General features: G+C 41.9%; 4 protein-coding genes across 6 annotated transcripts; 2 read left to right on the forward strand and 2 right to left on the reverse strand.

The window, feature by feature from the left end:
- Positions 1-1,218: 1,218 nt before the first annotated feature.
- Positions 1,219-5,450, reverse strand: wdr54 (WD repeat domain 54). The gene is made up of 10 exons (XM_040154180.1): positions 5,348-5,450; positions 4,739-5,027; positions 3,831-3,893; positions 3,531-3,597; positions 3,017-3,073; positions 2,802-2,929; positions 2,498-2,598; positions 2,016-2,178; positions 1,699-1,773; positions 1,219-1,539 (listed from the first exon to the last, which is right to left on the reverse strand). Exons 2-10 carry the CDS (start codon positions 4,961-4,963, stop codon positions 1,408-1,410), a joined length of 1,011 nt encoding a protein of 336 aa, XP_040010114.1. The 5' UTR covers positions 4,964-5,027; positions 5,348-5,450; the 3' UTR covers positions 1,219-1,407.
- Positions 4,757-8,269, forward strand: LOC120804670 (uncharacterized protein C2orf81 homolog). Of its 3 annotated transcripts, none has more exons than XM_040154177.1 (5): positions 4,757-4,868; positions 5,239-5,464; positions 5,981-6,242; positions 6,443-6,646; positions 6,758-8,269. In XM_040154177.1, exons 3-5 carry the CDS (start codon positions 6,012-6,014, stop codon positions 7,613-7,615), a joined length of 1,293 nt encoding a protein of 430 aa, XP_040010111.1. In that variant the 5' UTR covers positions 4,757-4,868; positions 5,239-5,464; positions 5,981-6,011; the 3' UTR covers positions 7,616-8,269. The 3 variants fall into 3 exon arrangements, with proteins under 3 accessions (XP_040010111.1, XP_040010113.1, XP_040010112.1); XM_040154179.1 differs by lacking the exon at positions 4,757-4,868 and adding an exon at positions 5,010-5,069; XM_040154178.1 differs by lacking the exon at positions 4,757-4,868 and having other exon boundaries at positions 5,094-5,464.
- A 490-nt stretch (positions 8,270-8,759) lies between these two features.
- nol6 (nucleolar protein 6 (RNA-associated)) lies at positions 8,760-23,334 on the forward strand. Its single transcript, XM_040155693.1, has 26 exons — positions 8,760-8,970; positions 9,350-9,577; positions 9,747-9,863; positions 9,979-10,158; positions 10,302-10,470; positions 10,640-10,768; positions 10,928-11,091; positions 11,218-11,338; positions 11,475-11,533; positions 11,652-11,753; positions 11,851-11,966; positions 12,191-12,368; positions 12,671-12,793; positions 13,290-13,438; positions 16,583-16,658; positions 17,055-17,195; positions 17,402-17,519; positions 17,830-17,984; positions 18,223-18,386; positions 18,685-18,837; positions 18,962-19,059; positions 19,208-19,332; positions 21,307-21,396; positions 21,524-21,724; positions 22,619-22,720; positions 22,908-23,334. Exons 1-26 carry the CDS (start codon positions 8,932-8,934, stop codon positions 23,055-23,057), a joined length of 3,447 nt encoding a protein of 1,148 aa, XP_040011627.1. The 5' UTR covers positions 8,760-8,931; the 3' UTR covers positions 23,058-23,334.
- Positions 13,390-16,618, reverse strand: LOC120805455 (E3 SUMO-protein ligase ZBED1-like). Its single transcript, XM_040155694.1, has 2 exons — positions 14,834-16,618; positions 13,390-14,684 (listed from the first exon to the last, which is right to left on the reverse strand). Exons 1-2 carry the CDS (start codon positions 16,331-16,333, stop codon positions 14,127-14,129), a joined length of 2,058 nt encoding a protein of 685 aa, XP_040011628.1. The 5' UTR covers positions 16,334-16,618; the 3' UTR covers positions 13,390-14,126.
- Positions 23,335-23,393: the final 59 nt, after the last annotated feature.

Below are 23,393 nucleotides of genomic sequence, written 5' to 3' on the forward strand. Positions count from 1 at the left end.
TGCTCTACATTTGGCCCGGCCATCAGCATTAACATGACTGTAAGTCGGCACCTACCAAATTTATGTTACATAACCTGCCGTGTGTGTGGGTTCAAAACACTCTCGTCAGTTGATGTTATGTGACCAGTGTTGACTGCAAACCAGAAAAGACTAGAACTTGGGGATTTAATATACCCTTAGCCCTAGACTGAACAGCAGCACAAAACTCCTAGCTGACCTGATTCTTATATTGATTGGATTAAAATGATACCTAGTTGCCTGATGTGCACTAAAAAAAATTAATGTGACCTGTGATAAACAAGACCAGAGTTTTTGACAATATGGCTGATTTGGAAAGATTTGTTTACAGTAAAGGCATTTTCAGCTCGTGTCAACAGATCCTAGAAAACGGTCTCTCTGTTGTACTTTATGATGTTTTGTCTTACACCGGTTTTTCCCAATAATTCTGAAAAATTGGTTAATGGTAGTAATTTAGGTGGCATTTGTTTTCAGCAAAGGCCTTTCTAGTTCTTCATGTCATTTTCAAGGAGACATTGAGACCTTCTCTTTCTACTGTTACTACACTAAAGCACTCTATTTCACTAAATTTAAGGGCCTGTTAACTATAAAAAATAAGGCTTAACCACAACACGAGGTGAGCGAATACATCAGAGACATCATAGATACAGTTGGAAAAAAAACACACTTCCTCCATAAATCTAGATGTCTTGGACTGGAAAAGACATTATGATAAAAAATAAATACATAAAAGTGAAAATCTAACTGTACATTGAAGTCGGTCACATTAGACTGTGGACATGGCAGGAAGATATGATGCACAGGAGGCCACATATGGTATTAGCCAATACAATGAAAGGAAAATGTTTCCGACCTCCGTCTGCCATGTGTCCATGCTGACATGGGTGACCTGCATCCTGTGGCCTGCGCACAGTATCCAATCATAAACTGGAGTTTCTTGAATAATCTGTCTTCAGTCCACAACCTTTTAGGCAGCTCCGCCCTGCATTCTAGTGAACTCTGCTTCCACTACACTGTCACTGTCCTGCTCAAAAATAATTAACCCACAGCTCCATCTAGTGGTCCATTTGTGAAGTGAAAAATTAAAACAAAGCAGCTTTCTTTATAAAAATGTTTACAAGTACAATTGTTTGAAACAATCAATTCCTCAGATGTAATAACAGAATGTTTTATTATTTTTTAAAGCTACATTCACATACATGTAAACATTTGGGCTTAAAATATTTATATAAACTTTAACACTTTACTTTTGCATTATTTTGATATATGCTAATGTCCTTCTAACGTAACAACGCTTCTCCCAGAAAAAGTCACGTGAAATACCCTTGTTCTTGCAGAATTGCAACCCAAATTCACATTCCTACGCTTAGCCTTGATGAAGGCGACGTCCTACAACTGTGTGTAGCGGATAATCTCACTCAGGTCATAACCTGTCACTGCAAAGGCGTAACCATCACCGTCACAGAACTTCGCGCCACAGATTTGTGTGTCTGTCACACACTCATTGTGCAAATGGGCAACCTAAGAGGAAATGAGGAAAAAAAAAAGTCAGGCTCTCACTGAGAGTAAGAGAGAAATGATCTGATATAAGTTAAACCAGGGGGAAACCGTCATCAATCGTGCATGGATCCTGGAATCCGTAACAAAACAAACTTTGTGTTCCCTCTTAAGACCAGTTACCTCCACACTGTTTGTCTCTGGAGTCACAGTCAGATGCCACACCCTGACTAGGGAGTCCTCAGCAGCAGACAGAAGCTAAAGCACACAAGCAGACGGTCACTTTAGAAAATCCAGTTGTGTTAGATATACCCAAAAAATTCACTGACAACCACCTGAACATGCTTGAGAGCTAAATTAACTTAATGATTGAACTTATTGTCATATCTGAATAGAAAATCTATGAGTCATTGTTGTTAGTTGTGTTTGCCCCTTCGAATAATACATGTCAACACAATAAACTCTCATTTACTTCTCTTCATTTGATTTATGCGACTCACCAGTCCAGAAAAAGGAGCAATGTCTAGTGAGTATATCCAGCGAGCATGAGCGTTGACCTCAGCATGCAGAATTCCTGTCACTGCCTCATAGAGACGGATCTGGCCTGTGCCATAACCTGCCACCACTGTACCTTTCCACAACTTGACAGACGAGCAGCTGATACTGAGCGCAGTGAGGAGGATGGAGAATCATTGCCATCAGGAAATAAAGGGAAAGATAAAGGACATTAGATTACAGCGAGGAGGGGAAATGAGGAGGACACAAAGGATGTTGGGAAGGAACATAAATTAAGTACATTAAGTACAACAATGTATGGAGATGGGAGAGAGATGGAGGGGAAATTAAGAGTAGAAGAGGAATTTAAGGTTGGATTGAGTTTCACATTAGGTTACTATTAACGGGCTGTCATTGCACTTTATTTTAGCTCAATTTTACATTGTACACCAAAAATGACTAAATTGTTATACAATCAACTTCTTACTCAAAGCCAGGGATCTTGTTAAGCAGCTGAAATTCCTCCCCAGACTTCCACACACACAAGTTGCCCCCATCATCTGCACTAACCAGATCTGCTATGCACTCCTGAGGACAGGGAGACAGAAAAAAAGTGGAAGGGATTATGTAATTCATGGAAGGGTTGTACTTCCTAGAAGTATTATATAAAGTGGTAATTTATTTAGGGTAGTCTGCCATTCATGGAAAAATTAGAGCTATTCTGTATCAACAAAGGTTCAGATAGACAGACCGCAGACAGTGTACACGCTGAACAAGCACACGTGCTGTACCTGGCTGCCAGAGCACTCAGAGGCCATGTCAGTGATCGACTCCTTGTGCTCTTCCAGGACCTCAGACAGGGTTATATTACTGCCTTTACTGGGAACGTCAAATACGAGAATTGCACCAGATGAAATACCTAGAGAAAGAGTCAGAGACAAGTAGAGTTTTGTCCTGTATTTTCAATATATGTAACTAAATGAAATATATTTCACTTAGTACTTACCCACACATATATAATTATCCCACACTGCTGATATCCCTCGAGCAAACACGGCCTGAGCTGGGACACAAATAAATTCTGTGAGTTCCCTAGATTAGTTATAAAATTCTGGATTAATACTTTTCTCTCACACAAAAATATGTGATTGTGCAACTATGTGTGTATATATATATATATATTTGAGCATGTGTATAAAAGTATGACTAAACCTGACAAATGCAGAAAAATATTGTTCACGCGTATAGTGTCTTCACTGCCATTTGTGTTTGCGTAGATATAATAATGTAGGTGTAGAAGCCTGATAATATTTAATTCTATTATAATAACCTGGTCCTCCCCCTGATGTTCTTAATTCCATTTGTGTCATGAGCAGATCAACAGATCAACTGCACTGACATATTTCTATGAACAACAAAATATATTACTATTATATCACAGTTTCCATGCAAATAATGAGATAGGTCAGTCTTCAAGTGCCTACATGTGAAGCAAATCCACAGTTTATATGTAAGTTCACCTGTAGGTGTTTCTGGAGTATCCAGTGCATGCCAGTACACCATGATGGAGCCATCCGATTCATACATCTAAAACAATGGATTTATATTAAAGTAAAAGGCTGCAAAAACATATACATTAATATCTTTGTTTAGGTTCACATTTTAAAAATTCTCAACGACACACTACAGCCTGGACCTCAGCACCGTCATAACATACAACTACAGCCACGTACCAGCCAAGTACACAAGCAGCAGTGCCTCCTCCAAAGGTGACGACAATCACTGACCGAAGAAAAAAGCAGACACACAAAAAAACTCACCTGGATGCCTTTCTGAGAGGTCACCACCAGCAGATCACGAGAGGGCAGACCGCAAAATGCAGCCTGTTACAAGAAAACACAGGACATTTCTTTATTCTTATGATACAGCCATATGACCTGTATTTGCAATGTGCCATAGCAAAACAAAATAAAACAATGTTAAAATTCTCCCTGTATATTTGCCAGCCACCTATTAAAGAATGTAGTTCACAATTTTTTTATAAACTTTCTTAACTGTTTTAAGGCGGTTTTTCTTATTGTTTTGGCCCTGTATTCCAGCACGTTGAATTGGAAATTAAAGAGAGAGAACAGTGTAGTGTGTATTTGCCAGTCTAGCCGCACAGTGATCCTAAACATACCAAAGAGGCAGCCAAAACGTTTTCATAGCTAGTCTCCCCCTGGCAGAGCATCACCAAAAAAAGAGAAGCGTCTGTAGATGTCAATGTGTCACAAAATTTAGCCACTCACTGACTTTAAATTAAAATAAATTCTTTACACTGTTTAACAGTTTATCTAAATATTGGTTAATTGGCCAATTACCTTCTGCCTCCCAAAAATTGAGGGACTGTGTATAAATGGGGCTACAACTTCTACACTGTTTGTCATCTGATATGAATAACGTAGACCTTCAAATTAAGAAAGAGTCAGTCAGCCCTTAACTTCATAGTCATTGCTTCATGTTTGCTGGAAAACTGAGCCAACAAAATAAAAATGCCCCACTGTCCCAATGCATTGTCTGCACGTACATCTATAAAGAATACGACATTTAACTTTTTGGGTCTTGAGGGGAGACCGGTTCCGAGCACCTCAAGGACCACACTAATATCCCGCTCCACCTGTTCTCACTGTGTAACTTCGCTAGCGGGGGACGTTGAGGGCAAACTGCTGAAGTTGCACCGCGGTCCGACCTGCATGATGAGCGATGTGCTCGTGGCGACATTGGGCTCCTTGGACTGCAGCTGACGGTGGGAGTAGTTGAGGCCGTCCCAGGACGCGCTGACCATGTTGACCACGTTGGCGTGGACCACCGTGAAATAGGTGAGGCGCCGCGGGGCGATGCGCAGGACGCCGAGGTTGTTGTACAGCGCCGACGCGCTGTTTTTGATCTGGATGCTCTTTTCTTTGTGATACATCGAGCAGTCTTATCCTAACAGCGCAGCTTGTAGTCGAAATGGCAGTGGGTGATCCGGTATTTGTCTACGAGAAGAAAGTAATGGTCATCACAGTTAGTCTGCTTAGGTGGGATATGCAATTTAAATGAAAGCATATGATACGGCAACGCTAAATACGCTAAATACTTCAGATTAGCAGCAAGCTAACTTTAGATGTATTAGCGTTAACTGCAATAACGCAGCGTAAGAGGACACCGTTACTTTTGTGTGACAAATTGCACATGCTTTTGTTTCAGATTACATAACAACGGGCTCTTGCTCCACTGGCGCTGTCGTGGTCGATCGTTACATACGAGGTTAACGTAAACGAAGCACTTTTCTAGCTCTCGTTAGCAACAGGATTACCTCCGCGTCCTCGGCAGCCATAGAGACAACACCACCTCTACGTACTACGTCACCTTTGCGTGCTCGGTTGCTCAGCAACCGTAGACAAAGGACACAAGCAGAGGGAACCTAGTAGAGGTAAGATTTTTAGGCTCGACTTCAGCTCCTAAAGTTATAACAGCGATTATTCGTAAAAGGTAATTTATATGGGGCAGAGTTTCGGCCGACTGGTGATATGTGTAGCCATTAAAGCTGTGCATAATTACCCAAAGTCAAATGATGCACGTATGACTGCCTCTTGGAACACCACACTGAATTATCTTTTTACGCTGTACGCATGATCTCATGGATTCTTGTTGCCATATGATGATTAATACAGAGGATCTTTCCACCTCACACATTGTGGGCATTATAGTTTTACATATCTATCTCCCATGAAATGAAAATAGTGTCAAGTTTGATCACAACCACATGAGTTTGCTAATGTTTACTAGATGACAATTCACATGAATATGCAAACTGGCAGGGACTAATATTTTTCTTGTTAAATTATGTTTTTTGTTTTTTTATTTTGTTAAACATTAAAAAATCATTAACTTCATCATCACAGACATCGTTTGATTATGTCATTCACGTGTTTTTCTCTTATTTGAGTTTCATATTTCGCACCAGCCTCTGAGCAAAGATGCCCCGCTCTGCAGCCAAGTCCCAAGCTGACAAGCTCAGACGTATGTCGTTTGTCCAAGTGACCCCACCTCCAGTGCAGGAAATGGAAGTGGACGATATAATTCCTGGTCGCTTAACTTGGGCCCAGATGTTGATCCGGGAGGAAGCAGATGAGATAGTGGGGGAGATCATGGATGAACTGTTGAGCAAGGTCATGGAAGGCTGTTTCAAGGTGTACATTGAAAGACAGGTAAAATTGAAAAGGTCTATACGTTTTTTATTTTGATTTCACGGAAGTGTGAACTTCATCTTATTGATGGCCACTTGTGGAGAGACCGATAAAATTATTTATGTTGCTTTCATCCATCATTGTTACGTGTGCATATATTATGTGTGGTTACATATTACATATGTACATGTAACATCCTGTTGCTTGTCTTTGCCCTTAAGCTAGCACCTTTCTCCGCATCTTGGGCCAAGAGCTACCTCATACAGATTCTAGAGCAACAAATCCTGTGCCCAGATGAAGGAGAAGGACTGGAGGAAGCATGGACTGAGGACTCTGAGCCTATGCCAGCAGCCTCAGATGCCTGGGCTCAAGGATGTGTGCCTGTCATCAGTGCTACCCCTCGACCTCACTCCGCTGCACAGCAGGTACTCTTCATATGTCTCTTCTGAAAGTTTTCTGTAAAAAATTTCAAGTGAGGGGTTGTTTGTATCCATATCTGCAGTATATATCTATTTCTATATATCCATTTCTAACAGGAGGCTGACATTGTTCAGGTTCCGGTACCAACAGAGCCAAGGGTCAACCAGCAGCGTAATGTTATGGCCCAAACAAACAGCTCTCCAAAGCAATCTGAAAAGGAAACAAGTCCCAGGAGCCCTTTCAGTGACAAGCATTGTAAGGTGATTAGTCCTCGTCCCCCACCAAAAATTGATCGAAAGAAAAAGCAGCAGATTAATTTACCTCCCAAGCCTGTTCCAGGCAAATTACTGCCGGTCCTGTCCTGTTCAGCAGAAAAAAAGGATGTGGAGGTAGAGGGTAAAAACAGGGTATATTCTGTTCGTAATCATATGACTAGACCATTATATCAGCCGAAGGACTACCAACGCATACCAAAGCTTGATAAGTCATGCCTGCCTCGACACTGCATCTCTCCTCAGTATGAGATTGTGGATAATAACTATGCAAAACCCAATCCCAAGAAACCAAGTGGCCTATCCAATCTAGAAGCAAAATATAACAAGCAGCAAACTGAGCGGACAGTAACCGCACTGACACCACTGACCAACTCCAAGGATCAGCAAGCAAAGTTTCAGAAGAGAAATGAGCCGGATGTCTTTCTGAAGAAATTATCTCCCTCTAGACATAGACAGGAAGGGAGGGCGTTTTCTAGGTCTCTGAGGCTGGACACAATGGTTTTGGCTAAGGGTGTTTCTCTCCGGGATCCCCAGGCAGTTGAAAGTATCCCTCTCAAATGTAACCCTCCTTCCCAGTCTACCAAGCTGAGGCCAATACGAAGTGATATAGCTGTGCCACTGTTTTCAGTTGATCAGGTTACCACAGGTAGACCACCTCAGGTCACCCCATTGTGTCAGTCCAAGACCTGTGACAGCTGATTAAAAAATTTAGTGATAATACCTGTCTGTAGCTGCATTTAGAGCAGAATGCGCTATATGTTAATGAAATAAAAACGATCCTTCTAATACAAGAACATTTCATATAATGTCCACTGTGGGCTACTTTGTGAAAGATGATTATACATGTTTTGAAAAGATTCTGATTCAAGCCCTTTTTTTCCAAGTATTTGTGAACTACCCTTAAATTGCAATACAGTCACATTCACTGTACATGTTTATGAAATAGTACCTGATAAGCTGTGAATACAAAATTTTTGTCATTTATTTGTATTTTTGTTTGTATTTCTTTGTATTTTTATTTCTTTGTATATGTGAGTACCATGAATTTCGCAGTACAGTGAGATTCACTGTACAAATTCATGAAATAGTACCCGATAAACTGTGAATACAAAATATATATTGTCATTTCTTTGATACTAATATATATTTAAGGTATATGTAAAAAGAAACATATGTGTTCAACCAATGTCTCCCACAAAATATAGCAAAAATAGAGACAGGCATAGACATAGACATAGACGATAGCAACACTCCTGCAATAAATGCTACCTTCATGAAAATTAAAATGTTTGGTTTGTTGTTGAAATTGGTAATTTTAGAGGTTTGTGGGGCCATTGAACTGGCAGGCGTTTATATTCTTACAAAATAGTTACACAACAGAAACACTGTTTTTCTCTCTCTAGAATGCAACACAATTCGACAGCCAAATTTAAACATCTCTTTAACACAGTTTTAACAAAAACTGAACATTATAACCTTCGTGAAAGTATCATTTATTGCAGGACTGTTGTATTAGAATGCATTAGCTTTAGCTTGGTGTTCCTAATAAACTGGCAAATCGGTGTACGCACGTAAGATGCACGCCAATAATCAAATGCAGCTGAAAGATTTTGTTTTAAATGCAGCAATAAAGCCTTAAAAATGATCATATATTAATTGTTTAATAAGTTATTTACTTGATTTTGACAGGAATGTATTCGCTTCTCATGGCTGAATACACTAAAATGATAGAACCCTGTCCTCTGACACATCAGCGGCTCTACAGCACCAATGGCACGCACCATAAGGGAGACGCGTTCGTGCAACCTAACTTGTTGAAGCCGACTGGACGCTCGACGAGCAGCGAACCAATCACCGCTCAGCTCCGCCGCCTCTGAGCCAATCAGGCAAATATTTTGGTGGGTAGCAAGTTTAACTAACCCTATGCACATGTGAGAGCTCAAGGAAGGGAAAGCGGCGTTGGATCAAAACTTTCAAGATATCGGAGTTAGCGTTAGCTTGAGAGCAGATCAGACATGAAAAAGAAGCAGGCAGTTGCAGAGGACCCAGCAGAGGTAAGACTGGCGAGATTTATCATGATTTTAGTTGCTCGCCGGCCAAGTACCGCTTAACACACTGGTACACGGCTGTTGCTTGCATGCTTTGCCTACAATTTTTCAATTACGTCACATAAGTACAATTAATTATAACATATAGAAACAGAATGTGAAGTAAGAACTGAATAAATGTAATAACCACTAATACTTCTCAAACGATCGTTTGACAAACACCAGTGTTACACATATAACGTCAGTATTTAGCTGCCACAGTTGTTATAGCATGCACATATTATTGTGATTGCTTACTAGTAATACGGAATACCACATGTCAAAAGTTGAGTCAAACCGAGCCGCTGTTGCTGCTACTACATGTTCTGCTGTTGTTATTTTACAGATGATTCCCTCAGATTCCTCTCATGAGGAGGAGGAGGAGGAGGAGGAAGAAGTTGAGGCTCCCGTTAAAGCCAAAAGGAGCAAACCTGATGAGGCTGGAGGGGAGGAGGTGGTCTATCACCCGGTGAAGCTGTCTCGAAGCGACCTGTACAGACCTCCTACTGCAGACGAGCTAAACCAGCTGAAAGAGGCGGAAAGCCTGTTTCACTGCAGCCTGCTCAAAATGCAGGTGAGACCTCTGACTTACGGACAGGAACATGAGAGGGAAGAAACATCAGAGACATGAAAGGAGAAGGAAAAGGAACGGGGTTATGTCTTAAATCGAGCCTGTTGTCCCATGTAAACAAGAAGCTTTCACACACTCCCAGTAAATGTCTGTAATCTGTCACCAATAACAGATGGAAGAGCTGCTTAAAGAAGTTGCCCTGAGTGAGCATAGGAAACAGCAAATAGATTCCTTCATTCAGACAGTCACCAAGCTGCTCCAGACTGTTCCAGATTCGCCGGAGGTTGAGGTTTGTAGCACTTTAACTGTAAGAAAAAAATTCAAATCAATTCCTTTCAAGTCTCTCCAAAAATTCACACACACACACGTAGCCACAGTTTTTTACTCAATATCTCTGTGTTCAGGTGAGTGACATGTCATGGCTGTCTAGTGCAGTTAAGATCCCTTTCCTCCTGGTGCCCAAAACGACAAAAGGCAAATTCCACATGGCACCCCCTGCTTCTGTCGATCTGATCGGCAGCTACCCGCTGGGCACCTGCACCAAACCACGCGTCATGGTGGACCTGGCTGTCACAATCCCAGCTGTAAGTCACCTGCCTCTTTTTTTTAACTTTAAAAACATCGCTTTAAGCCCTTTAGAGCAATGTACTGAATGCAATATGACAATACAGACAATAGATTCTAAGAGACACCGGCGTCTTCTGTCGGCTCATCTTTCTGTCATTAGAATGTCCTCCACCCAAAGGACGTAGTGAACCAGAGATATCCAAGAAAACGAGCTCTTTACCTGGCAGGCCTGGCCCAGCATCTCACATCCTCCTCCGACCTTGGGACCATGCGTTACTCCTGTCTCCATGGGAATCGACTCCGGCCCGTTCTGCTGCTGACCCCTCCAGGTATTTAACTTTACATTTAAAGCTTACTAACAGCCCGCAAGAGCGTTGTATTTAGTTTTCACTGGATGGATTTTAGCAGCAATTCATTTTCTTTGCATGTGCATGTTAAACAGTGTGTTTTGTTTGGGTTATGATTGTGAGACAAGATGTGTTGTGGTGTCCCACCAAGACTCTTCCAGCTTCACCGTGCGTGTTCATGCCTGTCCGCCTCCTGGGTTCTTCAAGCCCAGCCGTTTCCACCCCCAGAAGAATAATATCCGGACAGAGTGGTACACTGGATCTCAGACCTTCCCTTCTGGTAAGGCTAGTTCTTCAGATATTATTCATCACAATTATCTTATCAACTTCAATCACTTTTTCTCAGAGTTATATCAAGGAACACATCATTTTGAAGCAACGATTCTATTGAAATTACACTTTTCATCAAGACCGATTTCTTCTCCTTTGTTTGTTACAGAGAGCAGCGAACCCCCCACTCCACATTACAATAGCTCTGTTCTGGGGGATTTACTGCCCAGGGCTCACCTCCAGTTTCTTTCTGCTGTCAGCTCCCAGTGCTCAGCTTTTGCTGATGGGGTGGCTTTGCTCAAAGTCTGGCTTCGTCAAAGAGAGCTCGACCAGGTAAGAGGCTTGCAGTGGCGCTCGTACTTGTTGAACAGTCCTTCTTTTTACATTGTGTTTATTTACTAGTCTTCTGACACTGTTTGTCTCACCTCACCTCTGTATTGCTGTCTCACTGTCTTACAGGGCACTGGTTGTTTTAATGGCTTCCTGGCCTCAATGCTGTTGGCCTATCTGCTGACCACTCACAGAATCAGTAACACCATGACAGCCTATCAGCTGCTTCGAAACAGCTTGAACTTCCTTGGTAAGAAAATTTAAAAATCCACCAAACCCCAGTTTTTATAAAGGATAATATTATATGCAGTGGTTGTACTTACAGTAATTTGTTTATCACTGTTATGAATGTCTCAAACTTATCCACCTCTCGGTCCACACCTCAGCATCTACAGACCTAACAGAGAATGGGATTAGCCTCGCCAAAGATCCCGACTCTACAGCTGTGAGTGGTTTAGCTCAAATTTAAAACCATAGAAATGGCAATGTAGCTCATTCCCACTTTTGTTCACTTCTTAAATGAATCACTATTATCCTTTCTTTTTTTTTTCTTTTCCCTGCAGCCATCTCTTGGAGAGTTCCACAATGTTTTCCAGGTCGTGTTTGTCGACCCCTCGGGACATCTCAACATGTGTGCTGACATGACCACTTGTACCTACAAACAGGTAATTACTGTGAAAACAAATGTGTGTTCAAAAATAATAATTTTTTCACTGGTGAGATTCAGCAACAGGTTTTGATCATTTTCCAACTTGTTCTCAGCTGCAGCATGAGGCATCTGTGTCGATGCAGTTCTGGGACAACCCTACAGTGGATGGGTTCCACAGCCTCCTCATGACCCCCAAACCCATGATAAGGACAAGTGACCACGTATTCCAGTATGGCTCTGATGATCAACTAATGCAACAAAAACTAATCATATACAGTCCATCTTGTGTACTACATAAGCAGCTTAGTTTTTGTTTTTCAAAGAAACAACCTGCTGCTAGCTGTAATCATGAGTCAGTTTTCCTTTCAGAGCAGAGCTCTTTCCACATTCTGTTTGACTTTCCATTCTCATCCTGTCAGCTCTCCTGTTTTGTGCTTTCCATCTCCCACTCAGGTTATGTGAGCTGGTAAAGCTTCAGTCCAGCTGTAAGAAACTGAATCTCCTCAGTGAGCTGATGGACCACAGTGGAAATTATGTCCACACCGTGCTCCCTTTTATTCTATCACTGCTTCAGCAAGGACTGGGCCAAAGGATTCGCCTCCTCACCCACTCCCTCTCTCCTGACCCTGAGGTGGGAAAGATTAACATTCAAGGGCTACAGTTATCCATACCTGGTTTACTCAACTGGTAGAACGTGCAGAGTTTTGTTTTTTTTTGTTTTTTTTCAGTGCTTAATTTCATAATTAGTCTGAGCTACTATTAACAAAGTCCTGACTGAATCAGCACTAATACTACAACAGCAGAACGTTTATGACTCAAAACACTTCTGAAAGTGTCTTACATAGGATCAAAAATATACACTCAAGTGAATACGATTTACAATCTTTACATCACTGAATTTGTTGAGCTTACTTCATTTTTGTTTCGTCACAGTGGTCTGTGGGGAGTGAGGCCCCAAAACACAAAGCTCAACCTCCTCTCTCCTTTGGTTTGCTCTTGAGGCCGGAGCTGGCAGCCTCTGTCCTGGAAAGAGGCCCACCTGCAGACAGTCCCAAGGTAACCTCACCTGTCTCTCTTTTCTGTGCATGTGTGTGTAGTTTTTTATTTGTTATTTTTCCCATCGGGGTTAAGGTCATTTTACTTGAGTATATATGAGCTCAATTTCAAAAATGCAACAAAGAGGGAGCAAATTGGTACTAGTATCTACTCAATGCAACAGTGTACTTACCATACAGTGTATTTGATTTGTGAAGAATTATAGATACTATACCTTAGGTGTAAATTCTGACATAGACTAAATCAAATTTTTTCTCATTTAGAAAGAACTGCAGAGTGTACTCTGTAATTTTGACTACTAGTATTGTTATAAACATTTTTAAGAATGTAATATTATTGTAATAATGTAACCGAATGTAGCATTTATGGACACAACTTGCTTGCATTCCTTATATGGCTGGCATTTGCGTTTTTGTAGACTTGTTTCTTTGTTATTTATGTGTTACCGTGCTTGTGCAATGATTCATTATTAAAACAAGTGGCATTCTCCTGCTAGGCGGCTGAGTTTCGTCAGCTGTGGGGTTCTTGTTCCGAGCTGCGTCGCTTCCAGGACGGTGCCATCACTGAGGCTGTTCTGTGGGATGGAGAGAGCATGTGCCAAAAACGACTGGTCCCCAAACAGATCATCACACACCTGCTACAGCTGTATGTATTTTATCTTGGCACAGCATGGTGAAGAAATCACATTAATACTGATAATTATACAGTGGTTAGTTTGTTCATTGAGTTTCCAGCTGTACTGATAATACAAATATTCAGTCTGCTAACATGGTAACAGGAAAAAAAAATCCATGGTTTTATCCTGAATTATATACTACTGTAGAGAAAGTTACTCAATGTGTGTTTGTAACTACCATGTACAAAACATAACACTTGTGTTAAGGTAAATGAAGTGTATGAAAGAGTGCAATTTGGATTCACTTTTAGCAGCCTCTAATAGATGCTTGGTAATGCCTGATGTTTGATGTGGAATGCCAAGGGTTTTGTAGTCACCACGTGTTTACTCAGATGTTGCTGACATCATTTTTGCCACTGGCTCAGTATAGTTAAGTATTTGAGTGCAGCTTAGCTGGCAGCAACTGCTATGGGAGGAATTTTTCTTTTTCCCTCAACTTTTTGTTGAGGGAAAGGATTTTATTTCGTAGCATTGTTAGCACAAGCAGATGCAACAAATCAACAGTGGGAAAGTACCTGCTGTCGTTACATCTGCTGGAAAATTTCAATCAAGGTGTCTACCTATCATGCACCCACCGCGTCTTGCTCCCCACTGCCCTACACTACCCTTATTCTAATATTTGTATAGGACGTCAGTGTAGCTCTTCATCATGTAGGGTTATTTAAGGTACACATTTCTGTTTACAAAGATCATCATGTCAACATGCTCTGGGCTCAGCCTTGTGCGCATTGTTGCAAATGCTTGTCCTGCCTCTGACAATAAAGATGGCAGTGATACCCCAGGTACACACAAATAGTGTCTCGCCAGAGTGGCCAGTTTGGGGAATCTTGGTCCATTTACCCTCCACCAGTCAAGAGGGTTTATGTCCAGTGAGGGAGCAATGTCTCTCAAGTAGTAATCTACCTGAGCCTCAGAGTCCGTGGCATAGGAGGAACTGTAGTTGTCTCCTAGGAGCAACATCATGGTGTTTTTGGTGTCACTTCTCATTTGTGAGGGCATAGCCACCTGGCTAATATCGGGTGTGACCAGGGTCTCCTGCTGTTCATCCTTTGGGCCCACCGTAGTAGTTATCACATCTAACTTTGAAACCAGTTCATGCAGTTTAACCTTTGCAGCCAGTCTCCCCGTTGGTGTCAGGAAGCTGAGATGTTTGTGACGGGGGTCCAGCATAGAGGCAACCAGAGCTGGTTTGGAGGCTAGGTCATTAGAGTCGACCTGCGAACAGTAAAATGAAATAAAAGTAATAAGGAATTATAGAAAGAGAATGAAGATTGTTAATTTCTGTCAGCACTTATTCTACTAATATCGTAGCCAAATATTTTACTTGAAGCACAAATTGATACTGTGCATTAGTTTAAGCCTACCTCCATGTGATTTCTAAGTGACGTCTGAACTTTCAGCTTGAAATCAGAGACTTGTTCAACATCATTCTCTTTGGGCACAAGGTGAGTCTGAATGAGGCTGAACGTGATTGGGTAGATGTTTGAAATGGACACCTCTGTGTCAGCAGATATGACTGTTGTTGCCCATTTCAGTGTTGCCAGCACAGGTGTAAAATTCTCAATTATCTGCCAGCAATCATCTTCAATCTCAAGGGTCTGGGCTTCCTGTCTGTTGGTGATTGTGCGATCAGACAGCACGGCTTTAATTGCCCATCGTTGCTCCAGCAACCGTTCGAACATATCGCAGATACTGTCCCATCTAGCTTTGCTCGACTGGATAAGCTTGTGCTGTGGCAGGCACATCTGAACCTGCTTCTGCTCCAAGGCCTCACTTGCCAGCAAGTTATGACTGAAGTGCTTGGCTAGTTTCCCTGCGGCAACAATGATGCGGACTAGATCCTCGCTCAGCCCATCACTGACCGCTAGCTGCAATGTAGTGGCAAAGCAAGTGGCATAGTCCCAGGTGACACGGGCACACACACGAGCTGACAAGATGTCTTGTGTGTTGTTATGAACACATGCAGTCACTTTCCCAGCAATACCCCAGGTCTGCACAGTGTTGAGAAGCCTCTCTGTGACACTTTCTATAGTAGCGTGGCTGTCTGATGATAGCTTGTGTGTCTGCAGCACAGCTGACCTCCCCTGCCAGTCTTCTGTTATGAACGAGCAGGAAACTGTAACATACCGTTGAAATGGCAGGGCTGTCCAGAAGTCAGCAGTGAGAGCCACTTTCTCCACTCTAGCTAGCTGCACTACAAGCTCTTCTACCTTCTCGTGGAAATGGCCTTCAATAAGGCGTGAGATATCGCCAGCAGATGGCATCTTATAATTATGGACTGTGTATGCAAGTAGCTCACGAAAACCATCACCATTAACCATGCTGATGGGAAGCATGTCCTTCTCTATCATTCTGGAGATAAGTTCAGTCACCTCTGCGTGTGTTGCCAGTGAGACACCGTCGTTAGGCATAGTGTCTGGGTGCTTGTTTTTGATGTGGTACATCATGCTGGTGGTGCTGCTCCTGTACTTCAGTTTTGTGTCGCACATCGTGCAGTGGACCTCGTCGTCCACTTTGATGAAAATGTCCCAAACCGAGCTCCGCTTGAGGCGCTTCCTCTCCCCGTAGTCGCGCTCGTGGGGGTTGGTAGTCGTGTTCACGTTTGGGGACATGATAGCGACCTGCATGATGTCTGAGTTAGCGGCACTCTCCTCCTCGATGCACTGAACGGTACAAATGACCGGTTTCTCGTCTTCGTCCAGCGGCGCCGTGGACGGATGGTGCCTGCTCATGTGGTTCATCATGGAGCTGGTGGCTCCGCCGCAGTACTTGAGTGTAGCGTCACATTTCGTGCAGCGGACGAAGTTCCCCACTTGTTCAAAGCAGTCCCACACAGAGCTCCGTCTCCTGCCCGTACGCTTCATGTCTGCAGCTGGCTAATCTGAGCCCAGTGTGGGTTTTTTTTTTTTGGTTTTGGTTTTTTGTAAGCTAGCAGGCTAACTAATGCTAGCGCTGACTGACATCGCAAGAATGGGTCTTTTGGGTAATAAAAAGTAACAAATTTGTGACCTGCTTCACTTCAGCACATGCCCTGACAGAAAATGACAGTGAGGTGAATGTAGGTATGCTTTTGTTGAAGCCTATTTTTTTAATATTAAAATATTATCCATCAGGCATGCAGATATCCCCGAATCCTGTATGCGGTATGTGGGGGCGATGGTGGATGACGTCATCAAGACGGGAAGTGAGGTAAATCGCTGCGATTTTAATTTGGATTTGTTTTTGTATAGAAATCAAATTCAAAACAAAGTCTATGAGATTCATGGAAAACAAACAAGATGTATTTGTTTTATGTGTTGAAGAATATTATTGTATGGTAACCCTGCAATGTTTGTTTAACAGTGTACTTTTTTTTTTTTTTTTCTGAAATTTTGTGGGGTTTTTGTAGTCCTGTTGGAATAGACCTTTAATTATCGCCGCAATGAATTTATATTATGTTCTTTTATAGCCAGAATTGTTGTGAAGATTATATTATTGCCTGGTATCTGGTGTAGACTAGCAGAGGGGCGTGTCAGTGTTGCTGTTCCATTGCTAAATTAATGCACTCTGCACAACATGTGTTTTATGTGTCTCTTTCCACTTCAGGTGCCTAGTACTGGAGAGGAGGAGAGTTTACTGGTGGTTCAGTCGTATGATGACTTGAGCAGAAAACTGTGGCGGCTGGAAGGCCTGCCTCTCTCCATCACAGCAGTACAAGGAGCCCACCCTGCACTCAGATACACACAGGTAGGCCTCTTGTTCTAAACAGTGAATTGCTCTCATTAATGTAATGCTAAGTAGTAGTGAACTTAAAGTAATTTTGCATAATTGTGTAACCCACTTCAATGCAACTCCAGTTCAATGAGCTTTTGTTGAGGTATTGGTAGCTGTGGTTATTATAAATTGTGAATTTGGTTTTGGGACTGTTCTTACATTTTAGCTGTGCCTTGCAGGTCTTCCCCCCTCTGCCGCGGAAGCTGGACTATTCCTTCTTTGAGAGAGAAAAGACTTGCAGATCATTGGTGCCAAAGGAAGGCAAACCGTGCCCTGTTTATATCACACCTATCACAGGTTAGTGCTTCATCCACCAGTAACTATTTAAGAAGTTTTTAATTGTTGTTTAATGTGTTGAAACTACATCTAAATAGAACTACTAAGTAATTTCTGCACTGAATGGATTATGTATAAATTTTCACTCTCACTGAAACATAATGTAACTTCACTTGATTGCGTTCTCCCGTTGTTGGCTACATGTGTTCCCTTTTTTGTTTTGTTTTTTTCTCCCCCACTATCTGGGATAGGAAAATTACAGCCACTTAACCACAGACATTTGGCTGTACAAACTCCTATGCCGATTTATTGGTAACCCTTGTTCTTGCAGTGATCTGTCACATGGAGGGGAGTGGAAAGTGGCCTCACGACCGCCTTGCCATCCGCCATATCAGAACTGCCTTTCACATCCGCCTGGGAGAGCTTCTCCAGAAGCACCATAATTATACATGCAGGCCCTGCCCCACACACCTGGATGTCTGGAAGGTATATTTTTGAGTTTGTGTAAATGTCTCACACTTGTCTGGGAACTTGACTGTGTAAAGATAATGTAAAACATGTTCGTTTTTTTTTAAATTTTTTTAAATCTAATTATAAGTTTGTGGTATGCCCAAGCAAGTTGTTAGCACAGTTTTGTTTTTGTTTTTGTTTTTTTGTTTTTTCATTGCAGTTCACAGTATTCTGTTTATTTACACTGTCTTTTCTCCCTTGCTTTTGTATCCAGGATGGCTTGGTGTTTCGCATCCAGGTGGCATATCATCGGGAGCCTCAGGTGCTGAGGGAGAGTGTCAGTGCCGAGGGCCTTCTGGTTGTAAGGGAAAACGAGGAGGCTCAGGCTCTGGAGATGGCCACCATTCACAAGCCTCTACTCACCAGCACATTACATGGGTAAAATTAACTCCTTAGCGCAAAATAGTATCTGTGTGTTTGTGTGAGAAAGCAGGGTTGTAGATTTCTCGTTGGTACCCTCTGTCTTTTCAACCCTACACATTGCTGTTATAACCATTAGAAACAGTTATTTTTTTGGTGATAAGTTTTCACTTTCTACAACTTTTGACCTACTTTTCTTCCTTTCTGTCACTCTATTTTTGTCTTTTTTTTTTCTTTCTTTATTGTTCTTCTTGCACTGCATACATCATGTCCTCACTCTTTTGGCTCAATCTCATGCATTTCATTTTGTTGGCAGGCTCCAGCAGGAGCACCCATGTTTTGGGGCAGTGTGTCGCCTGGTCAAACGATGGCTGGGGGCTCAGCTCTTCAGTGAAGACATTACAGAGGACACAGCAGACCTGCTGGTGGCATCGCTTTTCCTGCAGCCTGCACCCTTTACTCCTCCCGGGTAACTACCATTTCTACTTTTTAATAATCAGTCCACCTCATCGGAGTCATTTCCGGATATACATTTTGTTCACCTCTTTGTTCATTCAGTAGGTCATGTGAGTGAAGTTTTCTGTATTCCTCAGTTCTCCTCAGGTGGGCTTCCTTCGTTTCCTTCATCTGCTCTCTTGCTTTGACTGGAGGAACAACCCACTGGTAGTCAACCTCAACAACCAGCTCACAGGCAAGCCCCCCCTTCCCCTCTGTGTCACACAAACAGATCCCTCCTGACCTCCTCCTTTTACACACCCGACATACTTTATCATCCTGATTGTATGCATCACTGTTTCAACTCTAAATTGAATTGTTGTTCACCTCTTTGTCACGTGTAGCCACTGACTACACAGAAATCAAGAATGACTTCATGGCCTCCAGGGAATCTCTGCCTGTCATGTTTATAGCTACGCCTAAGGACAAAAAACTATCTATGTGGACCAAGCGAGCACCTAGTGTACAGGTCAGTGGACGCACAAATACAAGCGCACAACTCGGACAACAGCACATTTAATATGTTAGCACTCGATACTGAATTTTAAAAATGATTAAACATTTCAGTTGGTCAGTAAACAGGAAAAGACAAAAATGAACTATGACATCAAATAGGTTTCACATTTTAAACAGACAAAAATAATCACAAACAACGGTGCAGAAAAGAGTTGCATGTTCTTGGCAGAGAGCAGTCACATAGTTTCCCGATCCTGGAGCCTTTCCTTAGTGCACACTGGTCTCCTGGATCACACTGAAAAAGATATGAAACTGTATTAAAATAAGATATTGATTCATGATTTACAGCTCATAAGTGCACAGTAAATGTCCCTGGAAGATAATAAATGTATTGCTCTAAACAGATCTTGAGAGAATTCCAGATGAATTGATTTCTTATATTACATACCAGAGGCAGATAGCCGTGCTTTTTTCTCAGAGCTGAAACTTGATTGTTCTGAAGTTTTTCCAAAACCTCATGTAAATCATTGATCTGGAGATGCAGACATTTATGTATTACTTTAACAAACATTAAAATATCACCAGAATATCAAATACTAAACCGCATTTTGACGAATTTCCATCTGACATGAATGTTTGCATCAATAGTTATATCAACACCTTTCTAAGCTAAAACTTTGAAAGCACTCCTCATGGTTTTGGAGAACATCAGGTATAGCTCACCAGTTGCTTTTCACTGCTGTCCTCTGTCGTCGTGAAATAAGGTAAATATTTTGTTTTGTATTCTTCTTTTTGGATGTGACCGTAGCTGTGAAAGAGTCCAGCGGCACACAGTAGTGTACAGAAAAGGTACACACACCAGCTTCCCATGGTGTGTAGCTGACCTAGATAAGCTTCCTGCACTTGCCCACCTCACTCCCCCTACAAGCCCAACATTAGCACTGAGCCTCTCCCAGCATCCTCTTTTATAATGGTGGCGGAGAGCAGGAACTTTGTCCTCAGTGACGTCATCATGGGCTTAATTCACAACGCCTAATTACAGTGTTCAGGGTGATTTCCATTGTACCTTATCTGGTAGCTCAGGTCGCATATATCAGTTTCTTGTTGAATTCACATGCCCACCTTCACGGACTCCCAACAACTGAAAATGTGTTTCAAAACAAACAGGCACAGATGAGGAGAGAGTGAATGTTCCTGGTGCGTTGTTTCAGTGCCTCTGAATGACCACAAGGGAGCAGATTATGATGGAGTGAATCAGAGGGAACGGTTCAGTTTCTTTCTGAATACACAAGATGCTTTCTATCAACAAAATACCTACCATGACCACAGAATTGTTAATTAACTGTGCACATATAATGATTTATAACTGGACCAGAAAAAGATTTCAAGTTAGTTTAAATGAAAGTACATTATCCTGATGAATGAACATGGGTTATAATCTGAATTATTTGTCCAATAGTAGCCAAAATACAAAACAACTATTGTCCTTGGAGGAAAGAGTATCCACAATTAGGTTAAATGCAGAAATAAATGGGTTTTAGGAGAACCATTCAGTAAGAAGAGTCACTTTAACTATTTAAGTACCTTAAACCGAAGTGTAAGGGCGGTGATTTTACATTCTCAAAATGACACGGAAACATGGGGTTTCCACTATTATGCTGTTATCGTGCTTTATAGTTGTTATGTAAGTGAACATATTACCTCAGACTACCTGTGTTTCGATCCAGCCATATATCTAAGTAAACCCTTGCACTAATGCAAAAAAACGTAAGGGTGTGCTTTCATCAGGTGGGTTGAAACAAACACAGTGAGGAGCTCCTTGTAAAACTCTTTAAACAAGTGCTGGATATTACTCTCTATAATGTTACTCATATTTTTATTTGCCTTTTCATGTCTGTGTCATGTTCTTGGAAATTGTAATACAATTTCCAATTCGTATTATACAACACTTCAGAATGTCCAAAGCCACTTTTGGTTTTGTGTTCAGATGCTGCAGCGTGTGGTGTTGGTGGCTGCAGAGAGTCTTAAGGTACTGGAACATCAGCTGATGGACGGCAGCCAGATACAAGATATCAGGGTTAGTAAAAAGCACTTTAACGCTGTCATTCACTCACCACTCCACTGTATCATAAATTCACCACTGTCGGAGTGAATTATGATTTTAATATAGCAGCATTGTGATACGCTCATCTTTGTTTGCGTAGCTGGTCATGCGTCCTCCTCTGGATGCCTACGACGTGTTGATTCACCTGAACCCCAAGCAGGTTCCCCTTCTCAGCCAAGCAGTAGACCCTCCCGCTGTCAACTTCAGCAGGGGCGTCATGACCAGCAATGTGGCCCAGTCTGGAGGGGCCCTGCCCGTCATCGACTACAACCCGGTGTCCCTCTACCTGGCAGAGCTCAGAGTGAGTCTAATCGGTCAGGGATGCACTTCTTGTTAAAAGGAAGGTGTGGTTTTAATAACAACTTGTTGACACAGGATGTGAGGAAAAATGTGTAGCAGGATTTAAGTATGCAAGTCACAGCTGGATTGTTCAGGCCTGAAGAATATTCTCTTTGAGATCAAGCAGCTTCCTGATAATAAAAAAGAATTACAGAGAAGAGAAATAACCAGTTTGAACTATTTTGTACTTGCATTGTTCACAAAGCCACAGGATTGAACCCTGAACGCTATTTCTCTAAGATTCTTAGTAACACTGTTCATGTTCCCCTGAGGCATTTCAACTGTTAATTTTGTACTGTCCATGTTCCTCACCTTTTCCATACGCTCTTGTGCATGTGACTCGTATGTTTAAGGATGTTTCTCAGCAAGGGTCTCGACTTGTTATTCAGCAAATTTGGCAAGAATGTAAGACCTCTCCCTGTCTTTCTCCTTCTCTTTGTTTTTCTCGCTGTGTCTCTCTTCCTGTTCTTTCTCTCCATCTCCCATTAATGAGATGAAAGGACATACGCTACATTATGCAGCCAGTACATTATGTGCACTCTATGAACAAGTCTACACATAGCCATTAATGATGGGTCACAGCAGTCAGTCCAGGGGCTTATTACTAGACTAAGCTTATCAAACAGAGGTTGTTGAATGTAAGAGCTTGTGGAGGAAGTAAACTTAAGCAACTAATAGACAAGGTTTTCTGATGCTGTCCTTAGATGTGTAGTTTTGCTTTGAAAAAAATACACTGATGCCATTTTGCAATTAATAGACTTTGCTTTTTTGCTTAGACTACTGCAACAAAATTGTGTCACCTTCTCTCCTGAACGTCTGCTGCTTAACCTAATCACTTAACCTAATTTATTTTCAGGAGGCGTTTGGAGACCTTGCCCTCTTCTTCTGTGATCCCTACGGTGGAACAGTGATTGCAGTTTTATGGAAACCAAAGGCCTTCATCTCAATGCCTTTTAAGGTAAAGGCTAAGTTACTCGTGTCCTCCTATCTAAAAGCATTAATACAGGAGAGAACCCTTTTGGACAGCTAACAACTTGCTTTGTCATGCCTGGTACTATGTTTCACCTCCATCCTGTTCATTTTCACATGTCACCATCTATCACGCTGACCTTATGTTTTACTTTTCTCTTCATCACACATCACAGACATCCCAGGTGTCTGCTCGGAGCGTGGAGGTGACTGGGGAGGAAGTAAATACCGTTCCCAATGTTGAAGCAATACTGGAGGACTTCCGGGTCATGGGAGAGGGCTTGGTCAAATCAGTGGAGGCCAGGACTGAAAAATGGTCATTTTAGACAGCTCAGATGTAGAAACACACACACACACACACTTTTCACTGGATACATTCATTTTAGCATTTGACATTTTCACCAGAGAAGGTTTGTTGATACATTTTGTTTCTGCCTGACTTGTTAAAACAGATCAATAGAATCGTGAATGGGTTTTGGACATCTTGTTAACAATATTATGTCTTAATACTGTCGCTGTTGAAGACCGGCCATGTTAGTTTTGCTGAAGCTGTATCATGTCCAATAAATGCGTATAAACTCTCTTGATTATCCTGCCTGCCAATCAGATTATCTATCAGTGTTAATGTACATTTACTAATCAGAATGTTTGTTAATTACAGT

The sequence above is a fragment of the Xiphias gladius genome, chromosome 19 (genome assembly GCF_016859285.1).
Source record: "Xiphias gladius isolate SHS-SW01 ecotype Sanya breed wild chromosome 19, ASM1685928v1, whole genome shotgun sequence".
Classification (NCBI taxonomy): domain Eukaryota; kingdom Metazoa; phylum Chordata; class Actinopteri; order Istiophoriformes; family Xiphiidae; genus Xiphias; species Xiphias gladius.

Coding starts and splice junctions, on each gene's coding strand:
- LOC120804670 (XM_040154177.1), top strand. CDS start 6,012: ATGCCCCGCTCTGCAGCCAAGTCCCAAGCTGACAAGCTCAGACGTATG. Junction 6,243..6,442: donor AGGTGTACATTGAAAGACAG/GTAAAATTGAAA, acceptor TTTGCCCTTAAG/CTAGCACCTTTCTCCGCATC. Junction 6,647..6,757: donor CTCACTCCGCTGCACAGCAG/GTACTCTTCATA, acceptor CATTTCTAACAG/GAGGCTGACATTGTTCAGGT.
- LOC120805455 (XM_040155694.1), bottom strand. CDS start 16,333: ATGAAGCGTACGGGCAGGAGACGGAGCTCTGTGTGGGACTGCTTTGAA. Junction 14,685..14,833: donor CACTTAGAAATCACATGGAG/GTAGGCTTAAAC, acceptor TACTGTTCGCAG/GTCGACTCTAATGACCTAGC.
- wdr54 (XM_040154180.1), bottom strand. CDS start 4,963: ATGTATCACAAAGAAAAGAGCATCCAGATCAAAAACAGCGCGTCGGCG. Junction 3,894..4,738: donor GCACATCGCTCATCATGCAG/GTCGGACCGCGG, acceptor TTCTTGTAACAG/GCTGCATTTTGCGGTCTGCC. Junction 2,930..3,016: donor GGATAATTATATATGTGTGG/GTAAGTACTAAG, acceptor CTCTTTCTCTAG/GTATTTCATCTGGTGCAATT.
- nol6 (XM_040155693.1), top strand. CDS start 8,932: ATGAAAAAGAAGCAGGCAGTTGCAGAGGACCCAGCAGAG. Junction 8,971..9,349: donor TTGCAGAGGACCCAGCAGAG/GTAAGACTGGCG, acceptor GTTATTTTACAG/ATGATTCCCTCAGATTCCTC. Junction 13,439..16,582: donor ATCACACACCTGCTACAGCT/GTATGTATTTTA, acceptor ATTATCCATCAG/GCATGCAGATATCCCCGAAT.